Here is a 24484-nt window from a genome sequence, read left to right on the forward strand (position 1 = left end):
TTAAAAAGTGTATATAACGTTTAGATAAAACAGTCAAAAGCACTCGCTGACCTGTAGATGCTTTAGTGCTAGTAAACACATGGGTCCAAGTTTGTATAAAAGTCTTAATAACACACTGTAATAGGTAGATTGAAAAATGAAGACGATCCATCATTTCCCTCATCCTTTATTCCAGCTCTGGTCGTTACTTGAGATATTGTGTGCAGATGAAGTCGTGCGTCTACCACCTCTTTTGTTTTCAGTCCAAAAAGCATTATATGACTCTTTAAACTCTTTAAACAGTTTACTTGTTTTCATTTCAACAGTTTACTTGTTTTCACCCCCCCCTCCCCACACACATACACTTCTATTTATTTGTTCCTGTTTTCTCTGGAGCACTTCATCTGTTCAAATCTCCTCAAGTCTCTGCTAATATTTTCTCCTCCCACTCCTATCTCAGTCCTCCTCTCACCTTCTCTTCCACTGCTTTTCCTTCTTATCAGCCTCTATCTCTCTCTCTCTCGCTCTCTCTAACACACACTGTTGCTCTCTCTTTCTCTGGAGACACCAGCTTGTTAATGACTTCACTGCAGTTTGTCTTTTAGCTGGAACTGACTGTGGTTGATTATCTCGCCATCAGCATTTAGCATCAGGCACTTCTGAGAGGATCCCTCACCCCTTATCGTTTCGCCGCGAAACGCAAACACCTTGTGATGTCACCCACGTATGAATATTAATGATCAGCTGCGCGCCACAGCCCCATTCTTTCTTCACAATGGAGACGGGAAGAACTAGTCTGAGTCAAAAAAAAAGAAAAAAAAAGACATCAGCCCTGTTTGAAATATTGATGTGTTTTGGGGAAGCTGTGTGTGAGATTTCCAAATCGCTGATGCTGCTGATGTACTCTTACCTTTGCGGCTAAGCTGCAATTAACAGGCTAAATGGGCAGAAAACTTAGTGGTTAACAGAAATGAAAAAAAAAAGTGTCAGCTCCTGCAAATCCACTATGATTACTGTTAATACACGTTAAATGCCAAGAATTTGAACTGAAAGCGAGAGAGCTGAAGGCAGCTCTATCAAGGCCAGATCATGCCCTTGGGCAAAGTGACGGGGTACATTACAGCTCGCCCAACAAGTAGGGAAAGAAGGCTGATAGAGATGCAGTCTAATTGCATGTGAAACTTTGCCTGTTAAGTGGGGGAATCAAATTGTGTGTGTGTGTGTGTGTGAGGGGGGGGGGGGGGGGGGGGGTGCCATTTTAACCTCCACCAGGCAACAAGGTCAGCTTTTTATAAATTGTAAGTACAGCTAGTGATGAGTCATACACAGGCGTGCTCAGTGGGCACAGCTTTGAATCCAGCGACTATATCATCTTTTTTTTTTAAGATATATTCTTTTGCCTTAAAAATATACACAGCAGATTTAACTAGAGCCATTCATTGCTTCTGCATATATATATATATATGTGTGTGTGTGTGTGTGTGTATGTGTGTGTGTGTGTGTGAGTGTGTTTTGCAGTGGTAGGGCACTAGTTCAAAGCACTGCTTTTTAGTGTGATAGGCAGTCAGTGGAGAGTTAGAGCTTACAGAGCACAGGAGAGCATCAGCCCTTGGCCTTGACCACTGACAAGATATAGCTGCACAGGGTCTCGTATAGAAAGAATACGCACACACATACACACACACACACACTTTCACAAACACGTGTAGAAATACACACCTATTTCTTTTCTCTGCACTTCAACTCCCTCCCTCCCTCTTTCCCTCCCTCCCATGTCTCTCTCTTACCACCCATCATTTATTGGCTAATGTCTCCCCTCTACTCAGCCATCAAAATCTTGCTGCTGTATCTATTTTTTCCTTCTTTTTTTATCTTCCCTCTTGACTCCTTCTGGGAGAAAATAAGCTGCATCAGCATTGTAGTTACATTCCACCCTGCAAACACACACACACATACATATACACACACATACACACGCATTCACAAAGTGCATAGGATTAAAGGATGAATGACCTGATTTAGTCCCTGTCGGTTTACAGCTGTGAATATGCATTAATTTTTCTTTTAGAGGACACACACACACACACACACACACACATGCGCGCTCAAAAAAATTCGAATGAGTAAAAACAGCATGCGTGTGTGCTCGCACGTCTCCCGAATTGTGACTCCTGTATTAGTCGTGGAGTTTCTACCTCATCCTCAGCCCATCTCATGGCTGTTGAGGTATCTGCATCCGCCCCTCTCGCCTTCCATGCCAGCCTGCGTTCTGCCCGTCTTCCTCAGCGGGCCTTTCTTTCATCGCAGCGTCTCCACTCCTCCTCAATACAGCCATCCTTCTTACACATTTACCCTGTCTACCATCCTCCATCTGTCCGTCTCTCCTGCTCTCGCTCCCGTGGGTAGTGGTGGGATAATTGGAAGCAGAGGTTCTTCATTGAGATGATGCTGAGGCCAGTCAGGTGGAAAGCCCTCTTAATAGACCTCTGCTCTTTTCCATGCCTACACACACACACACACACACACACACACACATGCACGCACACATGAGAGCTTATGTAAACACTTACACACACAGCATATATTCTTCTGTTTGGATGCAGCCATGCACGCACATGCCTATTATTCTCCACGGGAGGACCTAATTTCTGATATTACTCAGCATTCCACATAATAGAGGCAGCCAATGATTTCCCATAACAGCGTCGTTTTTCTTAACTTTTGTGTGTGTCTCTCTCTCCTCCCGTGTCCCTCACTCTCCTTCATCCTCCCTCCGTCACTTTACCACTCACTTGAGATACCTGTGCTGCAAATCCATTCTTTTGTATCGCTCGGTTGCAATCATATCTCGCATCTTTTCCTTGATAACAGGCAATCCCCCAGCTGTTTCCCCCCGCCCACAATAGCAGCTGCATTCCTCAGATTGCCACAGCCCATATCACACTGCAAAATTTAATCTACCTCTGCTTGTGAAGTCAGCTTCTTTGTGCTTCCCAACTGTATCCATTTTCTTTTCCCTTAGCTTGGAAATATGATTCAGGGACATTTCTGCCTTATGCAAGAGGCCAGTTTGCTCCCCTCTCTAGCTGCTCCATGATACCCTCTGTCAAACCCCCTTTTCACGGCAGTGCCCTGCCTGCTAAACCAAGATGGCTGCCTTCCAAGTCAATTTGCGGCCAGCGAAGGAGCCATTTGCATGAACATGTGTCCCATCATTTAGCTGATATCCCCCTATGTGTGTCGCACAGAGAGGAGCGAAATCACACATTTAATAAAGTCCTCTCCACCTTTTTTTTGGTCCAACACATCCCTCCAGTTTTGGTGTTTTGCAATTTTCCCACCTCTGGTGTGGTACTTAAGGATTAGTTGAAACACAGAGGCCTCTCTTAATGTTAAGAGATAAAAGTGAGGGAATGTAATAGATTGTAAAGAGTGGGATACACAGGCAGTGAGTTAGGGGGAGAGAGAGAGAGAGAGAGGATGTTTTAAATTGAAGGGAAACTTCAAGGATGAGCTAAAAGTTAGGTGGGCAACATATTCTGTTATTAGAATCTGTAAATCAGGGATGTAAAACGTATACACATACACCAACACACACACACACACACACAAAAACACACACACACACGCGTGCATGCACACAGTCATTACTGTATGCAGATTAATCAGTCTGTGGTAACTGGCCACAAATGAACAATGGACACCTGGATTTTTAATTTTTAATTAGCATGCATATGTGGGCATCTCTGTTGTGTGGATGGTAAACACTGATTGAATAGTGCAACCTGCAAAAGTGCTGCTGGAAGCAGGCCATAATAAGACAAGGCTCACTTATCTAAACTATTTTCACTTAGGTGCACTATAGTCAAACAATGATTGATACTTTGCATCTAGATGCAAGGGGAACCTGTGTGTGCTCAGTTTGAGATGTCCGCTCAAACAGACCTCGGAGTGGGAGATTCTAAAAGCATTTCTCTTCACTTCATTTGCGAGATTTACAAAAAGCTCAACTTTCTGTCCCTCAATGTCGAGTATATTGTCAAGCAGTAGGCACATGGCAGACTTGTGAGTGAGAACAGAAGGTGCAAAAGCCGAGCCAGAAAGTCCAGTAGCAGATTGGAGTGCATAGTTGTGAGTTAAATAAAATAAATCAATTTTAAAAAAACAGCAGCGAGGATTGTTTCACAGATCTACAAGAATTACCATCTACAGCAACTCACATGCCGGGCCATTCAGAGCAGCTTGTATGGGCACAGATGGAGAGGGAAATGGTGTAAAAGAGTCATAGAGTTGAAGAATAAGAAAGGTTAAATGTCCAAAAGAAGTTGCAACAGAAGTACATAAGTTTTGATAGATTTGGATTTTTTTTTTTCACATGGTTCAATCTTCACCTTACATGGATATGATGGCGAAAAAATGTCATTTACATTGACATTTTCCTATCCGACACTATTACATTTGTATATTTTGAATGCAAACTGTGGCCTTTTAATTTGTGTTGGTAACAAACAAACAAAATCCCCCTGGAAGTAGTTTTTGATAAACCAAAAAATAAAAAATAAAGTATAAATACAGTTTTACCTTCTTTCCACCAGGGGGCACTGAACCATACACAAGTTGTGCAAGCACATCAGGAAGCAAATATCGGCCAGTGAAACTATTTAGTTAAAATTTTGGGGTGGGAAGGGGGGGACAACAACAACAACAACAACAAAAATAGATTTGGAGTTGGGGAAGTTTGGATTATAACTAAATAAATTACTGAGGTCAGTAGGTATATATTTTATTATTTGTATATAATGGCTACCTAGCTTGTATCTTATGATACAGAAAGCAGTAAATGCAATGTGTGCATGCTCCCAACAGAGTTTTGGGTTTGCTGGCTACAAGGTTATGTTTTGGGTTTTTTTTTTCGTTATTTCGGTAATTGGCTACAACTAGTAACTGAAGTGAGCTTTTGCTATATTCTCTGTCAAGATGATCCCACACTGCTTCAGTAATGTTCATGTCCGGGTTGTGTTTCTCTCCAGGTATGCTTTTACTGCACAGATAGCGTGTTCGTCTTTGTAGATTATATTGTATTGTAAATCGAATTCTGATTATAGTTATCTGCTTTCATAATGTCATCAGTTTTAATAAGATCCCCCAAACCAGCAAAAGATGAAAAGAAAAACAGAGTTTTTTCATATTTCATATGCATATCCTGTTCATTTGCTGTACATGTTTTTTTTGTCTTCTGTCTTCACTTGTCCAGTTTCCTCAAATGTCTATGCCTGCCCTACCATAAGTTTTTGGCCCATGTCAAGGAGATCAAATTATTCTAATAGGCTGTCAGTAACAAAATTAAGATACAATTTCAAGTTAGTTTTTGGTTCCTACTAGTGGTGGTGGTGTAATGGTGTGGGAGATATTTTGTCTTAGCACATTCTGGATCTATTAGTCATTAGGTTTAAACAGAAGTTTAAAGTTTGTCAGCCCTTTGGGTCCCCCAAATGGCATGGGGCTCCAAGCAGTTGACTGCCTTGCCTGGTGTCATGCAATGAATGATTTAAGCGACTTTCAATGGTTATTGGTGCCAGATGGGCTAATCTGACTATTTCAGAGAGTGGTGATCTATTTTCCATCATATGGTTTACAGAGAAACGTCTAAAAAAGAGAAAATACTCAGTAGGCAGTATTCCTCAGGGGGAAAATGTCTCATTGATACCAGATGTCAGAAGAGAATGACCAGACTAATATGAGCTGATAATAAGACGATAGTAACTCAAATAAGCACTCGTTGCAACCAAGGTATGCAGAAGAGTATCTCCAGATGCACAGCGAATCCAGCCTTGAAAGAAATGGGCTATAGCAGCAAAAAACCACACTGGGCGCCACTCCTATCACCTAAGAACAGGGACAGTTCATACAGGCTGGTCAAAATTGGACAAGAGAAGACTGGCAAAATGTTGCCTTGTCTGATGAGTCTCAGTTTCTGCTGATACATTCAGATGGTAGGATCAGAAAACAACTGAAACATGGATCCATGCTGTCTTCTGTCAGCAGTTCATACTCCTGATTTTCTCTTGATTTTAACTGAGTGGCTTTTATTGTTGGATCATTCCTGTCTTATATCACCAATTCAGACTAGTGTTGTTGTTGTCTTGTAGGGATTTAGGGATATTTTCTTCACAGACCTCTTAGTACCAACTGAGCATTGGTATTGATTTAAATGCAACAGCCTTCCTGTGTTGTTGCTGACTGTGTCCATTCCTTTATGACAACAGTGTAGCCACCTTTGATGACTGCTTCTAGCAGGATAATGTGTCATGTCAGGATCATATCACCTCAAACTGGTCTCTTGAACATGACAATGAGTTCACGTAATTCAAATGACCTCCACAGTCACCAGATCTCAGTACGTCTTTGGAATTTTGCAGAAAAGGAGATTTGAGTCATGGATCTGTGGTCACCAAATATGCAGCAATAGTGTGATGCTATCATGTCAATATGGACCTAAATCTTTCCAGAATCTTGCTCAATCTCTGCCATGAAGAAATAAGGCAGCTCTGAAGCCAAAAGGGGGTCCAGCCCAGCACAAGCGAGATGTTCCTTAACACTCAAAAGCTCATATTTTTTTAGCACTTCACTTTATCAATGCTAGAGAAAGTTTGGTCAGGTAGTTTTTGAGAGTTTGTTTGCAAAGGCACTCTTCTGTATCAGTTCAGAGATAGGAAAACACCTGAATTATGTTAGAATTGGCCCACTTGGAAATAGAATTTGGTTGTTATTACAGAAAACTCTCCGTTCCAGGCTAAATGTAGGCTTATTGAAATAATCTTAAATATGCTTGTCCGTTGTACCACATGTTACATAAACAGATCCACCAACAGAGCTGACAATGTTATGCCAATACCCTTCCTTTTTTTTCTGGTTGACTATGTAAGAACTCTTCCTAAATGTGCATTCATGTGCCTTGCCGATGTTTTGCCACTGCCTTCGGTGTGCTGTCATGGTCCGGGGGTGTGTGTGCGTCATGTGCACCTGGGCCACTTGGCCACAACATCAAATATCATGAATGCATAAGTAATATGTGTTGTGGTATGCATTATGCGATCTCATCTATTCTCGGAGAGAGAATATTGTTTGGTATTATGCGCATTATTCACGGCGTATGACACGGACAAATCCGAGGCAACCACCAATCTGCAAAAGAGTTTTCAGAGTTCTAGTGTGTATAAATCTGGATCACAATAATTAACAAATCATTTATTGATTGTCGTGTTATTTGGCGTTTTATCAGACATATTCTGTGTTTTCATACTCGCAGCAGTGAGCATATGTTTATTTCTTATTTATTAAATTGGGAATCCTGCAAAGGAGGAGGACAGTTTCCAAGGTTAAGAGGGCTAAAGATATTTTTTTATATTTACAAGTAAAACTCATTAAATATTCGCATTAAAATGAAAACATTAAAAAATAAATAGATATTTAGAAGCAGGTTTGCTTCACCAAGCTGGTGGGGAAAGTGGAAAAAGCTTTAAAGAGTCACCAGCACCTTTACCAGACACATGGCCATGTAATATATGTAATAATCTGCAAACTACTGGCTTGGTTATTAGAAATGATTGTTGAATCAGTTTGACAGTATGTTTGCTATCTGTTTGTTTATTCACACACTGGCTGCTGTGTTTCTAATTTACTGTGAATACATGATTGCACTTACTGTGTCTTTGCTGATGGAAAGAAATTAGTTAACTGTCTTGTTGAGGTCTTGCCATTTTAATAATTTGCTGATGATTCAGAGCCTCGTTATACAAAAGTGATCCTTGAATGCCGGAGGTAACAGCTGGCTTAATAGAAGCTGGTGTGATGGAAGTGGGCTTCATACCTGACCTTGCAACCAACTGTGCTATTGATTGGATCTTAATTTTTTTTTCTTTTTTTTGTCTCACCGTTAATGTCCTTCTGTCCACTTGTTCTTAGGTTAACTGGCTTCCAGCTGCCTCCACCAATTGTGAGTACGGGCTCCAGGCTCACACTGTGGCTGCTTTCTGACTATGCGGTCAGCGGGCAGGGATTCAAAGCTGCATATGAAGGTAACTCAACTTCCATCTTGATAGAATACCCGCTATTATAGCTTACTTTAATGTCTTTCAATGCGTAGTTTCATTTAAACCGAATCTAAAAAAAATTCTTCAGTTCTAAAAGTCACTTTTAAAATGTATTTTGTGAGTGATTTATGCAAATAATTTAGAAAATGATGCTATTTTTCAAACACTGTTGATATTGCTGCTATTGAGACAAATTTCTTGATTATCGTAACAAAAGGGCTGAAAATGGGTGAGTCATTGCAGTAAAAAATAACCAATGGGTACTCAACTAATTCAGTCATCTGGTAGTGTAATTTAAAGCCATTCTATCCAACTAGTATGGGTTATCATTTGTCCATTCTCATGCTAGGGCTAGCACTTTTATCATGGTGACATACAGTGTTTTATGATCCATGGCGAGGTGATATTAATGATAGCACGCTTCAGTTCCATGTAGGAGTAGCGGTGAGCCTAGGGAGAAGAAAATACAAGTGAGTGACTAATTAGGCTAATTACCTGACATGGGTTTGTCAGTCTTTTTGAGATATTGTGAATGCAGGGATGTGGCTCATTGGAGCAACATCAGTAGACTCAGAAAGCCCAAGACCACACTGTGTAACTTTGTAAAGCCAAATAAAAGAGTCTGTTTGTTAATTCCACTGGGAGGTAATTGGGACATTGCATCTTTCTTTCTCACTAGTGGGTACAAGACTGTCAGTTGTGTGTAGCTTCTGACCTTGGATGATTTAACTGTCTCTTGCTGCAAATAAGTTTGCAAAACTACAATGGCAACTAAAGTAATGCCAAGACTGCAGATGCTTTGTGTTTCGTAGTTTGAACAGTTTCACTGCTAGACCAACTACTTTTGCTTTGTACTGTAAGCAGTCATTTACCCCTATGCACAAACTATACTGTTGATAGGACATGTCAATAAAGCTGTGTGAATCCACTTGTTAAGTGTTGACACTGGCATTAAACTTGCCCCAGTGCTTGGTCCCCTGTTATTTCAGTAGTTCTGAGTGCAAAAATGATTGTAGAAATTGTTATTCTATTGATCTACAGTCTTTCATTAGCACATCTCAAAGCTAAGCGTTCAGAAACCTGCACTGTACAATACATTTCCTTTTTTGACCGTGTTCTGGACACCAAATTTTAGATTCTGTGAAACAGAAGAATCACCGGGCTAATAAGAATTTGTTACTTGAAGAGTAACCAAAAAACGTAACAATTCCAAATGACCATTTTTTTAGGGGGGAAACAGCTTAAACTTGATAAATGTTACCTGTGTAATTTACTCCCTTCAACCTTGTAAATCCTCTGTTTTTTGCTCATGGCTCAATGCTACATTTGATAATAGGGGGAAAAAAGTTACAGTGATCACTCTACTAAGTTGAAGTAAATTTGCCCCCTTTTAATCTTCAATGGTGCCTCAGTGTTTGCTGTTTTAGGGATCTGAAGGGAAAAAAATGAATATACATCTTGGGGTGGCTGTGGTACAACAGAGGCTAGCCGATAGCAAACCTGTGGAGCACCAGGGGAAATGAGTGCAACGCCATAATTACCTGTCTCCCAGCTCACATGACATTGGCAAGACCAATTGCACTGACCCTGTATAGGGAAAAAGAGAGGGGCCCTGTTGAGCTGACATGTGGTGCTGCCCTGCAGGTTAGTGTGAATGTTAATTGGAGAGTAAAAAATACAGGAAATAAAGCATAGCAGCGCTTTATTGTAACTGAATGGACAGGAGACCACCCACAGTTGGCCTGTATTACACAGTATATGCACGTCAGAATTTTAGCATCTCTTATCCCTTATTTCTTAGATGTGAAGCCACCACCCTTTTTCTTCCTCCTTTCATGGAGTTGTGTCAATCTGTTCTGCTCTTCCCTGTAAAACCATTTTACCATTTGGCACGCATGGAGTTTTTTGGCTTTGCTCTGCCAGTGAAGTCCCACAGTGTCTCCTGGTACTGTACAAAGGCTAGAGGTAATGAATCTCCATTCTTAGATCGATTTTATTTAGTTACTTATTAAAATTAACAATGATAAGAATCAGCAAACTCCTAACAGCAGCTTGGTCACTCGTTTATTCCACGGTGACCAAATGAAACACTAAACACGAAACAAACCTGTTTTTTTATTAGATTTTGTGTAAAACATTAAGTGAAGAGATGAAGAGATTTTGCATTTTAATTTAATTTCTCTCAGTTATATTTCACAATAGATCTTTTCCACTGCTTTTTAATGTTTGGCAACCTCATACCTGGAAGCTGTAAGAGAAATGTGAAGTTTCAAATGACTTTTCGGCAATTGAACTACCCTGGAAGCCAAGAAACAGCAGGAAGAAGTCATGGAAGCTGACACACTGCTTCGTTTAAAGTCGGGTTGACCAGAAGCTGCTGGCATAGAGGTATTTGCCTGCTTTGATTTGATTAGCTCACAGTTAGAAATGTGCAGAAATAGACAGCAGGGAACAAGAGCAGGCACTGACCAAAGATAGTACATAATCAGCGATCGCACCGTCTCATCTCAGGAACGCACCTGTATCTGCCATTTGCCAGGTGGAAGTTTAAATTATACCTATGAGTGAAGTGACATTCATTTTCTTGCCTTTTCAATTTCAGCAATTTCTCACATGAACTCGGCATATCAGATTACCCTTTCCTCAGTTTGTATTCTTTGTCTCCAAAACTGTTTAAGCAGCTTGTTGCACTCCATTTGAGCCAAATACACATATCAACAAGGAACGCTGCACATGACCAGTCTTTATTCTCTGCACTAACTGCACATGTCACCCTCTTTTATTGCAGTAAAATGCAATGGGCAACCACAAGACTGTATGCATAATGGATTTCTACACAATCTCCTTCTGTTGTCTCATAGCAAGCACCTTTTATAACTATATGCCAAGCTCATCTTAAGTGTAGCTACTGTATTTCATGTACCAAGTTTATATCATAATCACCCTGTTAAACGACATGTTACCTGCATCCATCTTTCTTTTTGTATCTCCATCATTTTCTCTCAGTTTTTTTGTTTACTTTCCCTCCATATAAGAGTTCTAGTCCAAGTCGTAGGTGTAATCTTTTCCTCAGGGAAAGCAGATTTGTGAATAATGAACTTACACAAGTAAAGAATGCCAGCTGTTTGTAGGTTGCATTACCCAGAATGCACCTTGGTTGCATCACGCCTCTGCTGTGATTCCAGCTTGTTAAATGTGAAAAATGATTTTCACCTTAAACTTACATCGTTTTAGAATTCTATTCAGTGTGGTTTGGATTTACATTGCGGATATGCAAATATAAAAATAAGCAGTAACATGTATGCATTTATATAGCTTTGCTAGCTATTCTATATCCCATATAAGCTGTTTTTTAGTTGTTGTTGTTGTTGTTTTTATAACTACAGTACAGCTGTGCCATACAGGAATGATATTGCGGTAGAGGACATGCAGGGGAAAAAACAACCACAGAACCCTTTCTTCTGGAAGAAACATCTTCAATCATGGAAATGAATGATGACAACATTTAGATTATTTTTTTTAATCAAGAAAAAAGATAATTGAAATTAACTGTGCTTCCATTTGCCAAATCTTAAAGGCAAGTACAGGGAGCTGCTGTCTTATAAGCTGCTGTGCTTGTTATTATATATGACTCCACTGCTTAGCTGAAGATGGTAGCTTGGCTTTGTTACTAGCAGAGTGTTTGTATTTGATTGCTGTAGGAGGGGATCAGTGACTCTCTCTCTCTCTATATATATATTTGCATGTACATGTATGTATATATATATATATATATATATATATATATATATATATATATAGATAGATATATACATATATTGCTATGTGGACATCACTGTGTCTGTGTGTTTTGGTTTCACCCACTAGATCTCTTCCCATTTTCTCGAATGAGATAAACCTTTTTTGTTTGTTTGTTTCTTTTTTTGCTCAGCCTGATTGGCTTTCCTCAGCACCTCAGTAATCAACCCCCTTTTTTTATTAGCACTGTGCTTACCAGCCACCATTTTGGTGTGAGCCCCTCTCGTCTATATTAGATATCTGTTCTTTTTCAGCCCACACTGCAATAAGCCTAAGTGCTGCACAGTCCAGCTCCCCAACACACTGCGTAATGGCCGAGACCACTCTGGAATCTCTCCCCTCTGGTCGCCATAGCAACCACCAGACTCTTTTTTTTCCTCTCCCCAACGTCTTATTCCTCTCTTTCTGTTCTCCATATCTTTCTAAAGTCTTTATTCCTTTTTAATCTGTAGCAATAGAGACGGAGGCAAAGAACATTAGAAACACTTCTTGAAATATGAACTTCCATCGCTCAGCGTCTTGCTGCAGTCCTTGCAAACCACCATTGCCTGTTTTCCTCCTGCTTCTGCTGCACCTTGAATCTCATCCTTGATGCTTTCCATATTCTGTAGCATGTTCCCTAATGTTCTCACTCGCTCGCCCTCCCCATCTTTTTAATATGAAAGTACTGTGATGATTATCCAGTCATGTGCTGCCAAGTTTGTCTTCCGTCTGTGTCTTAGTTGCATAGTCAATGTGCCTCCCAACTGGGTCACTGAAAGAAAAAAAGCAACCCACAGCCAGCCCTGCTGCACGACTCAGGCAGTCTGACTCTTTAGTCTGCTTCCTCAGCAAGTCACTGCAGGTGTCTGAAATTAGGGGGGAAAAGAGACGCATATAACATTTTATGAGAGTCTAGTGCAAACTTTATTAACCAGCCTCGCCTTTATCCATATCGCCACTATTACTTAATTCCATACTGTTTTACATTCGAAAAGTGCGTCAGTTTGTTGTGTTTTAACGAGGGAGACTTAACAAAAAATTAAATGTGTTGAAATGATTTGCTATAATGTCATCACAGGCCGTCACGTTTCTTTTGAACGTGAGTAAAAGAGCAGCGGAGGGAGTCACTCCAACAAAGCGGCTTTTCTCCCACACTCATCAGAGCTGATCTACAATACTGTCTCTATGTGGCACTCTGCCCCGCCATCCCCCACCCTTTCTCCCTCTGTCTTCTCTATTATTTTGAGTGGGAAGAAGGTAGGGGTGACTAGATGAGCATGATGAGAGAGCAGTGAAGCGCGAGTGAGTTTTAGTGCCTAATTGAAAAATGAGGCTCGTCCTCTTAAGTCGCGATATTGGCCAAATGGAAGTGTGATGACAGAGGCAAAAGAAGAGAGTGTAGACTGGGATCAAATCTTGCAAATCCTAATGTTCCATTTTCTCTCCACAGGGAGTAATACACATTGGAGCGAGGGGTATATTATCACCCTGTTTGTGTGTTTGTGAGGGCTTGAGGAGGTTTTACAACATGCTGAAAGAGATACTTTTCTTGGATGCTGTTGCCACTTGCTTTGGTAAAATTGCCTTTGTTTAGAGAAATGTAGTAAAATTCAGTAAAGTTCAGCTGCCATCTTTTTTCTACAAATGTTTATACCTTTCTCACAGTGTTATTTGTGTTTTGTCAATCTTGACAGAATGCTTTTTTTTAAGCATTCTGTTTTGGCAAAAAATTATGTTTTAGTCCACATTGTGAGCATTAGTTGAATATTGGAACAGCTACAACTTACAGGGGTGACGCACACAGTTAGGTTAAAGTTATTATTATTTTACATGCATTACTTTTGCTAGGGAGGTTTTTTTTTTACTTAGCTTTGACAAACATGCCAAAAATAGAAAATGCAACTGTTACAGAGACACAGATTACCTCAATTAAGTACAGTATTCATGTAAAACACACACACACACACACAAACCCCAAAAACTGGGTGTGCAATATTTGACTCTTGTCTGGCTCCATGTAAAACTGGAAAAGGGAGTGGTCACTAGGGCTGCACGATTAATCGTTAGAAAATCGCGATCTCGATTCATACTTATGTGCGATCTCATTTCCAAATGACAACAATTAAAAAAAAAAAGACTACGATGACGATTGTACCGCATTTTGATCCGGGACGTAATCTGCATGAAAACAAGCGCTCACTCTTCCTGCTCAACAAATGACAAGGGCGGAGCCTTATACCACATGATACAGAAGCTGTGCCGTGTGATGCTAAAATTGGCAGGGAAAAAACAACGGAGAGCACGTCAGGGATGACGAGAAAGTGACAGGAGAAAATCCGTCCCGGTCAACCACCCAAACATCAATAACGGGAACCTTATACAGCGCTTCCCTATACACGTCGAACTCCCGCAGGCACAAAGAAATTACGGAGGCTATCACTTATCACCTGACCAAAGATATGGCTCCCATCAACACTGTGCAAAACGAGGGATTTAGGAAAATGATCAACACCCTAGACAAACGCTACACACAACTATTTTTCTATTGTTGCACTACCTGCTCTATACACGCAGTGTCGAGCAACGGTGGAGACGGAATTTCAAGCAGTACAACATTTTGCGGCAACAACAAAACGTGAGACATTTGTTGTTTTTATGTTTATTTATTGTTTTTATGTTCAGTCTCAACTGTTACGAAGTTGATGTGCAGTTAATAAGTGCAATAAATATTTAAACTGGAAAAGAAAATCGTGAGAGAATCGTGATCTCAATTCTAAGCCAAAAAATCGTGATTCTCATTTTATGCAAGATCGTGCAGCCCTAGTGGTCACTTTAAATGTCAGCATGGTCTCAAACTGCCAGTAGCTGCATTAGGCACGGAAATTGCATTTGGATTCAGAAGTTATTCAGATGAATGTCATTTGTAATGAAGCAAATGGGTTTTGAATACATCTCTGACAAACTCTGATATCTTACCCCAGCCACTGCTGACTGTAGTTATTTTCAGTCTTGCTACCCACCTATCTTTCTTGAGTGCTTGCTGGACTGGACAGGTTGTGAATGCACTTTTGTCTCTGTGAGTGTGTGTGTGTGTTTGTGTGTGAGTGCTTGGACACACATGCACTACACATTTTCCTCTGCTGTGAAAACAAGCATGCTGCTGCCTCTGTATTTGCATGGTAAACAGTTTCTCTATCATTACTCTTTTTCTCTCTTTTTTAATAGAATTAGAGATTACAGTAGTAGTAGCAGTAGTAGTAGCAGTGGTAGTAGTAGTAGGGCCTTTCTATCAGCTCATTCTGAGCTGGAAGGCTCAAGTCCACTATAATAGATTCTTATTTATTTGCATAATGTGATGAACATGAAACAGTTACATCTTCTTTTTGGATTTTGAGTGTATCAACAACAAATATGGTATACAGTGTTGTCTGACTGGGATAAACAATTATTCTAGGCAAGATTGACAAAACACGACGGCCATTAAACAGAGGGATTCAAGAAGAGCAGGGTTTAGGAGGAAATGTGTCAATTTATTGATCATTTTTGCTAGCCACCATAAATCTGAGTAGATATCTTCAGGCAGTGTTTAAAATTAGGTCTAAAGTGGCTAAAAAGCATATGTCTAAAAAAACTGGCCTTTGAAACTAGGGGCACGTACTGAGAAGTACCTGATGGACCATATTGATTGCTGCATGTGCGCTATTCATCACCATCTGCCATTGTCTGACTTTGACCAGTTTCCTGTGAGCTGAAATTATCTGCAGTCATGGTACTCGGCGCCTTTACTAGAAAATATGTGGAAATACTTCATAACCTCAACAGACCTCATTCACATACACAGTGACGTTGACTGGCGTTGTCAAAACTAAAACCTTTGCAGCGTTTACTGGGGGCAGTTTGGCTTCTTACTTAAAGTGAATGCAAAAATGCTTTGAACCCATAAACTGATACTGCTGATGATATTATAATTATTGTCATTATTATTATTCCCCCTTAAGACCATTTCCTTCACCCGGTTGGGATGAGAGCAGAGGAGAAGCATGACATATCAGTTGGCTGTGCTGCCATGACAATTAAAGCTTTAATTATGCAGCGAATCTGAAAAGCATAGATGAAAGGGGTAGTAAATGATGGTTTTATATCAGCATTGTCATAAAATGAATCACAAAATAAATTAAGAGGATAATGATTTTTTGTTCCATTTGCTATTGCTGAATTATTTAAGAGCTCTCCAGTGCGTTTAAACAGAACACATTTACCTGAACTCGACCCTAAATGAACTTGTTTTAATATACATTATAATTACAGCAGTGATGTCTGTTAATAGTTGCAACTATTTATAGACCACACAAAACAAGTCAGGTTAAATAACCTCTGCCATGGTATTAGTCACATACATACGTCTTAATTTGATGTTGTTTCTTTTTATCCACAAAGAACTTTGTTATGTTCTTGTTTTTCATTGCTTTTTATTCCATTTGTCCAGGTATGACCAAATATATCTTTGGTAGATCCTGTGTTTCTGATTAGACTTAATTATGATGATTAAACTGTGTTTTTCAACTTCGTTTGACTGTTTCTCCTGGTTCCTTGGGTTTTCATATTGTAAAAACTAAACAGAATTTACCTCCTTCCCTGTGTACAGGCATTTCAGAACAGGTATTTATTCTTTGATCAGATTGTTCCTCCCTATCTGATTCAAATATTCAGGTTTTAGCCTAAATCTCTGTGTAGCCTAATGAAAAGAATATCACTGTACATGTACAGAGCTTTTTTACAGCAGACCTTTTGACAGATCACAGCGGGAAAAGCACGGGTGTAATTAGTAAAATTAATCATGACATTTCTCTTTAGCTGTGTTAGTTTCAGGGCCCTGGTAATGTGCGTGCTGGCTCACTGTCATGGTTTAGTGGGACTGCTAAATGGAACAAAGATGTTAATGCTAATAATTGCACCTGCTATGACTGGTCAAAACGTCTGCTGTAGACAAAGGTCTGTTGCTTATTCATGCTAGCCATGGATGTTAACCTCTCAGTGCATTCAGTAGGCAGTATGTTAAGCTTTTGATAATACTGACTGTTCTTATTGCAGGCATTTGGATTGACAAGCAGGGGATATTATTATTATCATTATTATTATTATTATTGCCATTAATGCTAATGTCTCATTTGTTAGGGGTACTGGAGTACTTACATTTCCCTTTAAAAGTACAATACTATGTAAAGGTTTTAAACCACCCCTATTTTGGGGTGGTGGGGGGGTGGGGGTGGATCTTGTAATGTTTTTAAATGGTTTTCAGCCATAGTTCTTTAGGCTTTCTGATGGTCTATTAAAGTTTTTCAATATTTTCAATATTGAATCACTCAGAAATGATATCTTTAGGCACTCTGTTACTAGCGGCCTGCTGCAAAAACACATTTGTTCCCATTTCTTTAATTGAATTCACAAAATAATGCAAAAGATGACACAGTTTGACAGGCATATAATAGTAATTTGGCATCAACAAGAAGGGCCAATTAGCTGAAAACTTGGCATGTCTTGCCACAAAATCAGCGACAACAAATCTAAATTTTGCTTCAAATCTTTGTCAGTATTTACAGAGGTCAGCAGAGAGGTACAACAGGGAGTGTGTAAAGCACGGCGGAGGCTCTGTCATGATTTGGGTCTTCAGCTAGTGATGTTGGGGCTCTTGCCAAAATTGACAAGCTTATGAATGCAGAAAAATACTGCAGAAAAATATTATTTTTCAGTATGACAGAGATCTCCAAAACACTGCTATTACAATAAAAGCATACCTGGACAGTAAAACACAAAATGAAAATCAGTCATGGATTGGCCTCCCCAGAACCAAGACTTTAAAATGATTAAAATAATCTTGACAGAGAACACCAAAAAAGGTAGTCAACTTCCAAAGATGAGCTTTGAATGGCTTTTAACAAGCCTGGAGAAATATTCCTGAAGACTACTTAATTAAATCTCAAGAAAGGTTACCTAAAGGAGTTCAAACTGTGTTGATGAATAAAGGTGATCATTCAAATAATCAATATTGACTTTCAAGCTTGTCAGGATTGAATTATTTTTTTTGCCTTGTATATATTTACAACTATGTTTTGATGTTTTTCAATAAATCTCTGCACCTATTTTCCATTTTAATAACCAAATATAATGAAATGAGAGGTGGATCCAGACTGTTGTATAGTATTGTACGGCACAAGTAGCGTGGAATTTGGTGTTTTTGCCATTTTTGCCTTGGTAATGGGCAGTAGATTGATATTGTCATTCGTTCTTTCATATTGGTTGATAATGGCTCTGTTCTGGGCCATTTAACATGTATACATGTGGAAAACATAGGACAGCATGCCATTAGCATATATGAAAAGTCAGACTGTAAGAGTAAAAAAACATAAGTAGATAAAATAATTAATTTGGATACTACGTTAAAAGGTGAAGTAGCGTGGAGATGGGTTGCAAAACAGCTTGCAGATGCATATTAACCTTAGGCCGGTTACATGAGGTTGGATGTTTGAAAGGTAATCAACTGAACTATAAGCTGATATGTGATCTGAGATGAGCTGATTTGCCTCAAATGCAGCTTGACTTTGTGGACCGCCTGCTGGATTAAACATTTTAGCAAAGTTATTTCCTGTATCTTAATATTTTTTCTTCAAGCATATTTTAATCTGACAGATGTATTATTTATTTTCTGAGACTCGGATAAATGTAGTTATGGTCATCTATAAATCACCAGCTCCTTTAAAACTTGCATTAACTAAAACTTAAGTAAAGCTGAGTTGTTCTTGTAACTGCTCTAGCTAATTTCATGGTGTATATCTATTTTTGTTTTTCCAGAGAGGTCCAGCTAAATTTAGGTCAATTAAGTCTTCTTGGTCAGAAACATCTCAAAAAAAGTCCCTGGTGGTCCTGGTGTGTTTGCAAATTACACACCTGCTTTCACAACAGCAGAATGGCTTTCTAATTTTGTCATAGAGACAGTGGGTCAAATATAGTTACCGCACAGATCAAGAGCTGCTCCTAAAAACAGCTGCTTCCTTTCTCTATCTTGGATATACTGCGTGTGTTCATGTGCTCCAGGGAGAATGTCACAGTGACAAGCAGATATACTGAGAGTAGGACGGCAAGGAACAAGTGCTTAAGATTAGAATGGAGTTGGAGAGCCTGAACTTAGCTAATATTAAATGGAAGCCTAGCTATTATGGCTGTAATTTTACTATGTGTATTTACTAATTTTCTTTGAAAATATGGGCTGTCTGGCACGTCTGGGTAGGCAGAGCTTCCGCTCTGGCAGATTGTGGCTGTTATTAGTGTCTGGCATGGGAATCGGCCGCCAGCGTGTCTGACCGTTAAATGCTTCTGACACTTAATTAATGGCTGATTGTTGTGCGGCAGTTCTCCGTCAGCCTAATGAAGACTGTTTGAGCTCACACACACACACTCATTCATACATCTTTCATGGATACTGGCATTCACAAACACACATTCTGCATTCATTCTCCACTGAATTCAGTCAGACAATTCTCAAGAAATGCTGATGAACTTTGGCAACCATGGTACCCATGGTGCACTTGTTTTTCAAATCAGCTTTTTGTATGTACCACAAAAGTGAGAAGAAAAAATAAACTTAAAAAAAATCTGACAGTTATGAGAAACTATTCTTTCTGGCTCCTTTTCTCTTCATGTGAAATTAAGTTAAATGTTTTCTGACTTCTGAACAATCTAAATTATTTGTACTTGTCAGATGAGAGAGTGAAGTTGGAGACAAGCTTCTTAGACTTAGCTCAAGTGTAATGATGCGTTATATTGTTCCTAACTCAAAATGACTGGTTTGGTGGGGTTTAGAGGAGAATTGTATGTGTTGAAATCATACCAGCTGCCTCTTCCTGCTTCACATTATGTTAATATTTGATACTGAATCCCACATCTGAGCCTTTCTGGAATTACTTTTCATATTTTCTTTATTCCGTTCCTCTTTTTATAGACCCGACATGAGCGAAAAGAGCTCCTGACAGTTCCCATTGCCCCGCGAGTCATTGCCAGGCATGTCTGCTCTGCACAGCATTGCAAGACACACTAATTTTTTTATTTGTTTTTTGGTCTCTACCCTCATTCTTTCTTGCCCTCTATTTGTTTTCTGGGTGAATGGGCGGCAAGACAGGGTCTAGTCTGCGGTCAGGACAAGTTGTTGTTTTGCTCTCCAGATAAAGGGTGGAAAACAACACCCCACACCATGGGTATACACAGACATGTGCACACATCTGCACACACGAGCTTTACAGGCACACGCACTCACACACTGTGGACACGCATAAACGTAGCAGTCACTGTGCACCAGAGCACGCACAGAAAGGTCGTCTTCCCTGTGAACCTATCGCTTTGAGTGAGTTTGTTTGCAGTGTTTCAGAGTGTGTGCATATGTTCAGCTATGAAGTTTTTTTTGTTACAGCCTTTGCAGGCAACACAATATGTATGTATATATATATATATATATATATATATATATATATATATATATATATATATATATATATATATATATATATATTAGGGGTGCAACGATACACAAAATTCACGGTTCGGTTCGGTTCGATACTTTGGTGTCACAGTTCGATATTTTTTCGATACAAAAAATGTTCATGCTTTTTTAATTTGTCATTTATTAAAATTATAAATATATATTTTAACTCAAAAGTACAGTTTTTAAATTGAATGTTGCTGAAACAACAAAGTAATAAAAAATTAAATCTATCTGATCGAGAAATCACTCATCTTTGGAAAAGAGAGTTTATTACAGAGAAATGGCTCTTTCCAAAATAAAAGCTATACTATACGCTTCTTCTGGGCTATACTCTCAGCAGCATATTAAACATATCAGGTCCCCATAAGGAGAATCATGTGCTAACGGCTGTCTAAATGACTCTGGTAAAGTTTGTAGCATGCGTGCTTGTTGTTTTTGTCTGCTTCCACTTGTCTTTGCACTAGGATGATGTCGGAGTAAATGTGCAGTCATATTCGTTGTGTTCCCACTAGTGCTGTCAGCGTTAATCTCGTTAAAATGACATTAACGCCATAACGCGGCAAATCTCCGTTAACAAGTTACCGCGGATCGCCCCGTGCGTGGGGCTGGACGGTGTCAACACGTTAACAAGCTAACTGCGTTAACACACAAGTTTCCACCAATTGAGCATTGCGTGGCACATCCGACATACTGTTTTACTTTTGTCCATGACGCGCTTACCATCAGGGTCATACTTCACATGAAGACCAAAATAGTTCCAAACGCCAGATCTGAATGAGGGTGGGGGAGGTTCATTTTTGGGTAGCGTTGAGGCAGTTGCCATGTTGCAACGAGCTTAGCTTCTGTCTTACTAGCTTGCGCTGTGCTCAGTGGATCTTCTGCACTTGACAGTGCAGCCTAGGCGGAGTAGTTGAACGCAGACCCACTGAGCTCTCAACACAGACAACATCGTCAGAAGAAAAGCTGATAAAATAAATTAAAAATTCTGTATTGTTCAATACATATGCGTAACGAACCGAAAGCACTGTATCGAACGGTTCAATATCGATACGAGTATTGTTGCACCCCTAGTATATATATATACAGGGAGTGCAGAATTATTAGGCAAATGAGTATTTTGTCCACATCATCCTCTTCATGCATGTTGTCTTACTCCAAGCTGTATAGGCTCGAAAGCCTACTACCAATTAAGCATATTAGGTGATGTGCAACTCTGTAATGAGAAGGGGTGTGGTCTAATGACATCAACACCCTATATCAGGTGTGCATAATTATTAGGCAACGTCCTTTCCTTTGGCAAAATGGGTCAAAAGAAGGACTTGACAGGCACAGAAAAGTCAAAAATAGTGAGATATCTTGCAGAGGGATGCAGCAGTCTCAAAATTGCAAAGCTTCTGAAGCGTGATCATCGAACAATCAAGCGTTTCATTCAAAATAGTCAACAGGGTCGCAAGAAGCGTGTGGAAAAACCAAGGCGCAAAATAACTGCCCATGAACTGAGAAAAGTCAAGCGTACAGCTGCCAAGATGCCACTTGCCACCAGTTTGGCCATATTTCAGAGCTGCAACATCACTGGAGTGCCCAAAAGCACAAGGTGTGCAATACTCAGAGACATGGCCAAGGTAAGAAAGGCTGAAAGACGACCACCACTGAACAAGATACACAAGCTGAAACGTCAAGACTGGGCCAAGAAATATCTCAAGACTGATTTTTCCAAGGTTTTATGGACTGATGAAATGAGAGTGAGTCTTGATGGGCCAGATGGATGGGCCCGTGGCTGGATTGGTAAAGGGCAGAGAGCTCCAGTCCGACTCAGACGCCAGCAAGGTGGAGGTGGAGTACTGGTTTGGGCTGGTATCATCAAAGATGAGCTTGTGGGGCCTTTTCGGGTTGAGGATGGAGTCAAGCTCAACTCCCAGTCCTACTGCCAGTTTCTGGAAGACACCTTCTTCAAGCAGTGGTACAGGAAGAAGTCTGCATCCTTCAAGAAAAACATGATTTTCATGCAGGACAATGCTCCATCACACGCGTCCAAGTACTCCACAGCGTGGCTGGCAAGAAAGGGTATAAAAGAAGAAAAACTAATGACATGGCCTCCTTGTTCACCTGATCTGAACCCCATTGAGAACCTGTGGTCCATCATCAAATGTGAGATTTACAAGGAGGGAAAACAGTACACCTCTCTGAACAGTGTCTGGGAGGCTGTGGTTGCTGCTGCACGCAATGTTGATGGTGAACAGATCAAAACACTGACAGAATCCATGGATGGCAGGCTTTTGAGTGTCCTTGCAAAGAAAGGTGGCTATATTGGTCGCTGATTTGTTTTTGTTTTGTTTTTGAATGTCAGAAATGTATATTTGTGAATGTGGAGATGTTATATTGGTGTCACTGGTAAAAATAAATAATTGAAATGGGTATATATTTGTTTTTTGTTAAGTTGCCTAATAATTATGCACAGTAATAGTCACCTGCACACGCAGATATCCCCCTAAAATAGCTAAAACTAAAAACAAACTAAAAACTACTTCCAAAAACATTCAGCTTTGATATTAATGAGTTTTTTGGGTTCATTGAGAACATGGTTGTTGTTCAATAATAAAATTATTCCTCAAAAATACAACTTGCCTAATAATTCTGCACTCCCTGTATGTATATATATATATATATATATATATATATATATACATAGCCCCGCCCCCTGACCCAGCCCTGGATGAGCAGTAAAAAATAGATGGATGGGTGGATAAATAAATAAATGTTTGCTATTAATGTCTCATGAAAAAAAAACACTGTTAAAGCTCTCAGTTTTTAGTCAATACTTGTACTACTTTCCTCCCCTCCAAGGCTGGAAACTGAAGCTGGGAGTGTGTCACTGTGCGCAATATATATTTAATCACAGTTTAAGTAAATGTGGGCATAAACATACAGGTTTTCCCTATTCCATACAATATAAATGAGTTATAAACGGGTTTCATTCCGCTTTGTTATGTTCTCATTTTTATTTTAAATTGTGCAAGGCAGAAGATCTTTGGTGGTTTCCAGTGGCTTGTACTTATGTGTAAGATCTAAGGATAAAACATTGTGTGATATGATTCTTTCTCCAGTTATGCAATGCTGTGTACAATACTGAATATAATGTACATTATCTGAACGTTTCACGGTTTTGCAATCGCTTCTCATACTTCTTATTGGCCTTCCTAAACTAACTGCTGTGTTTTGTTTTGTTTTACCTGTGAGGAATGCATATGACTTTCTATAGAACTGAGCGTGTGTTGGTGAAAGGAAGTCTGTCCTAGCAGGAGGGCGACTGAGGTGTGAGCACCATAACAATGGCAGAGAGTGAAAGACAAAGTGAGGCGAACACTGTCCCAGGGGGTTGGATGTGTTGCCAGTGTTGTTTATCTGCTTGTGTGCGTGATGGCATGCAGCTATCTGCATTCCTATACTTCTCATACATACAGAGCTTGTGGTGTGCAGGGTGAACGTAGAGGTGTTTTTCACATGCTTGTATTTATTTTTTTTCTTCTCTGAAAGGACTCCTCTGTGCTCCCTGCTGTTTCCACACTGACAGGGTACGCACCAATAGGCCGTACCCTGACTGCATCTTAACAAATCGGGAGGGAAGCGGTGAGAAAGACAAGGGTGAAGCATGGAGATACAAGAGACTTAGAAGATGGTCTCTTTGTAGCATATGGAGAAGGAGAAGAGGAATGTAGAGCAACAAACTGGGAAGACGTAACACAGTGAAAGAAGTGCGAGCTCTAAAAAGACAAGGATGACACAGCGCGCTGAGGTAATGGATGAAGCTATGAGGGAATATTGTTGCTGCACCCTGATGGAAATGTATCATTGCAAAAAGCAGGTCAGAGGAAAAGAAAGAACGCAACCCTGCACATTTGCTGCACTGTTACTCACGCACAGCGCACAACCATCTCCACAGCCATGCATTTTTTAGTCAGTGAGCTCATCTCCCCCAAAAAAGTACCAGGGACCTGAACTGCTTTCACTTCTCCTCTGACATAGCACTTTGAGCTTGACCGCATAAAATGTCACCCAAAACACTTCATCCCTAAAACCCCCAATTGTGTGCGACTTCTCC

At 39.9% G+C, this 24484-nt stretch overlaps 1 protein-coding gene across 2 annotated transcripts in view; it reads left to right on the forward strand.

Annotated features, from left to right (window-relative positions):
• Positions 1-24484, forward strand: part of csmd2 (CUB and Sushi multiple domains 2) — a 270938-nt gene that overhangs the window by 38495 nt on the left and 207959 nt on the right. For both annotated transcript variants that reach the window (XM_084918556.1, XM_084918557.1), the window contains one exon: positions 7945-8057. In XM_084918556.1, coding sequence (XP_084774682.1) covers positions 7945-8057 — 113 coding nt within the window. The remainder of the gene's footprint in view (positions 1-7944; positions 8058-24484) is intronic.

This window comes from Perissodus microlepis, chromosome 22 (assembly GCF_051167445.1).
Source record: "Perissodus microlepis isolate ML-2025 ecotype Zambia chromosome 22, ASM5116744v1, whole genome shotgun sequence".
Lineage (NCBI taxonomy): Eukaryota > Metazoa > Chordata > Actinopteri > Cichliformes > Cichlidae > Perissodus > Perissodus microlepis.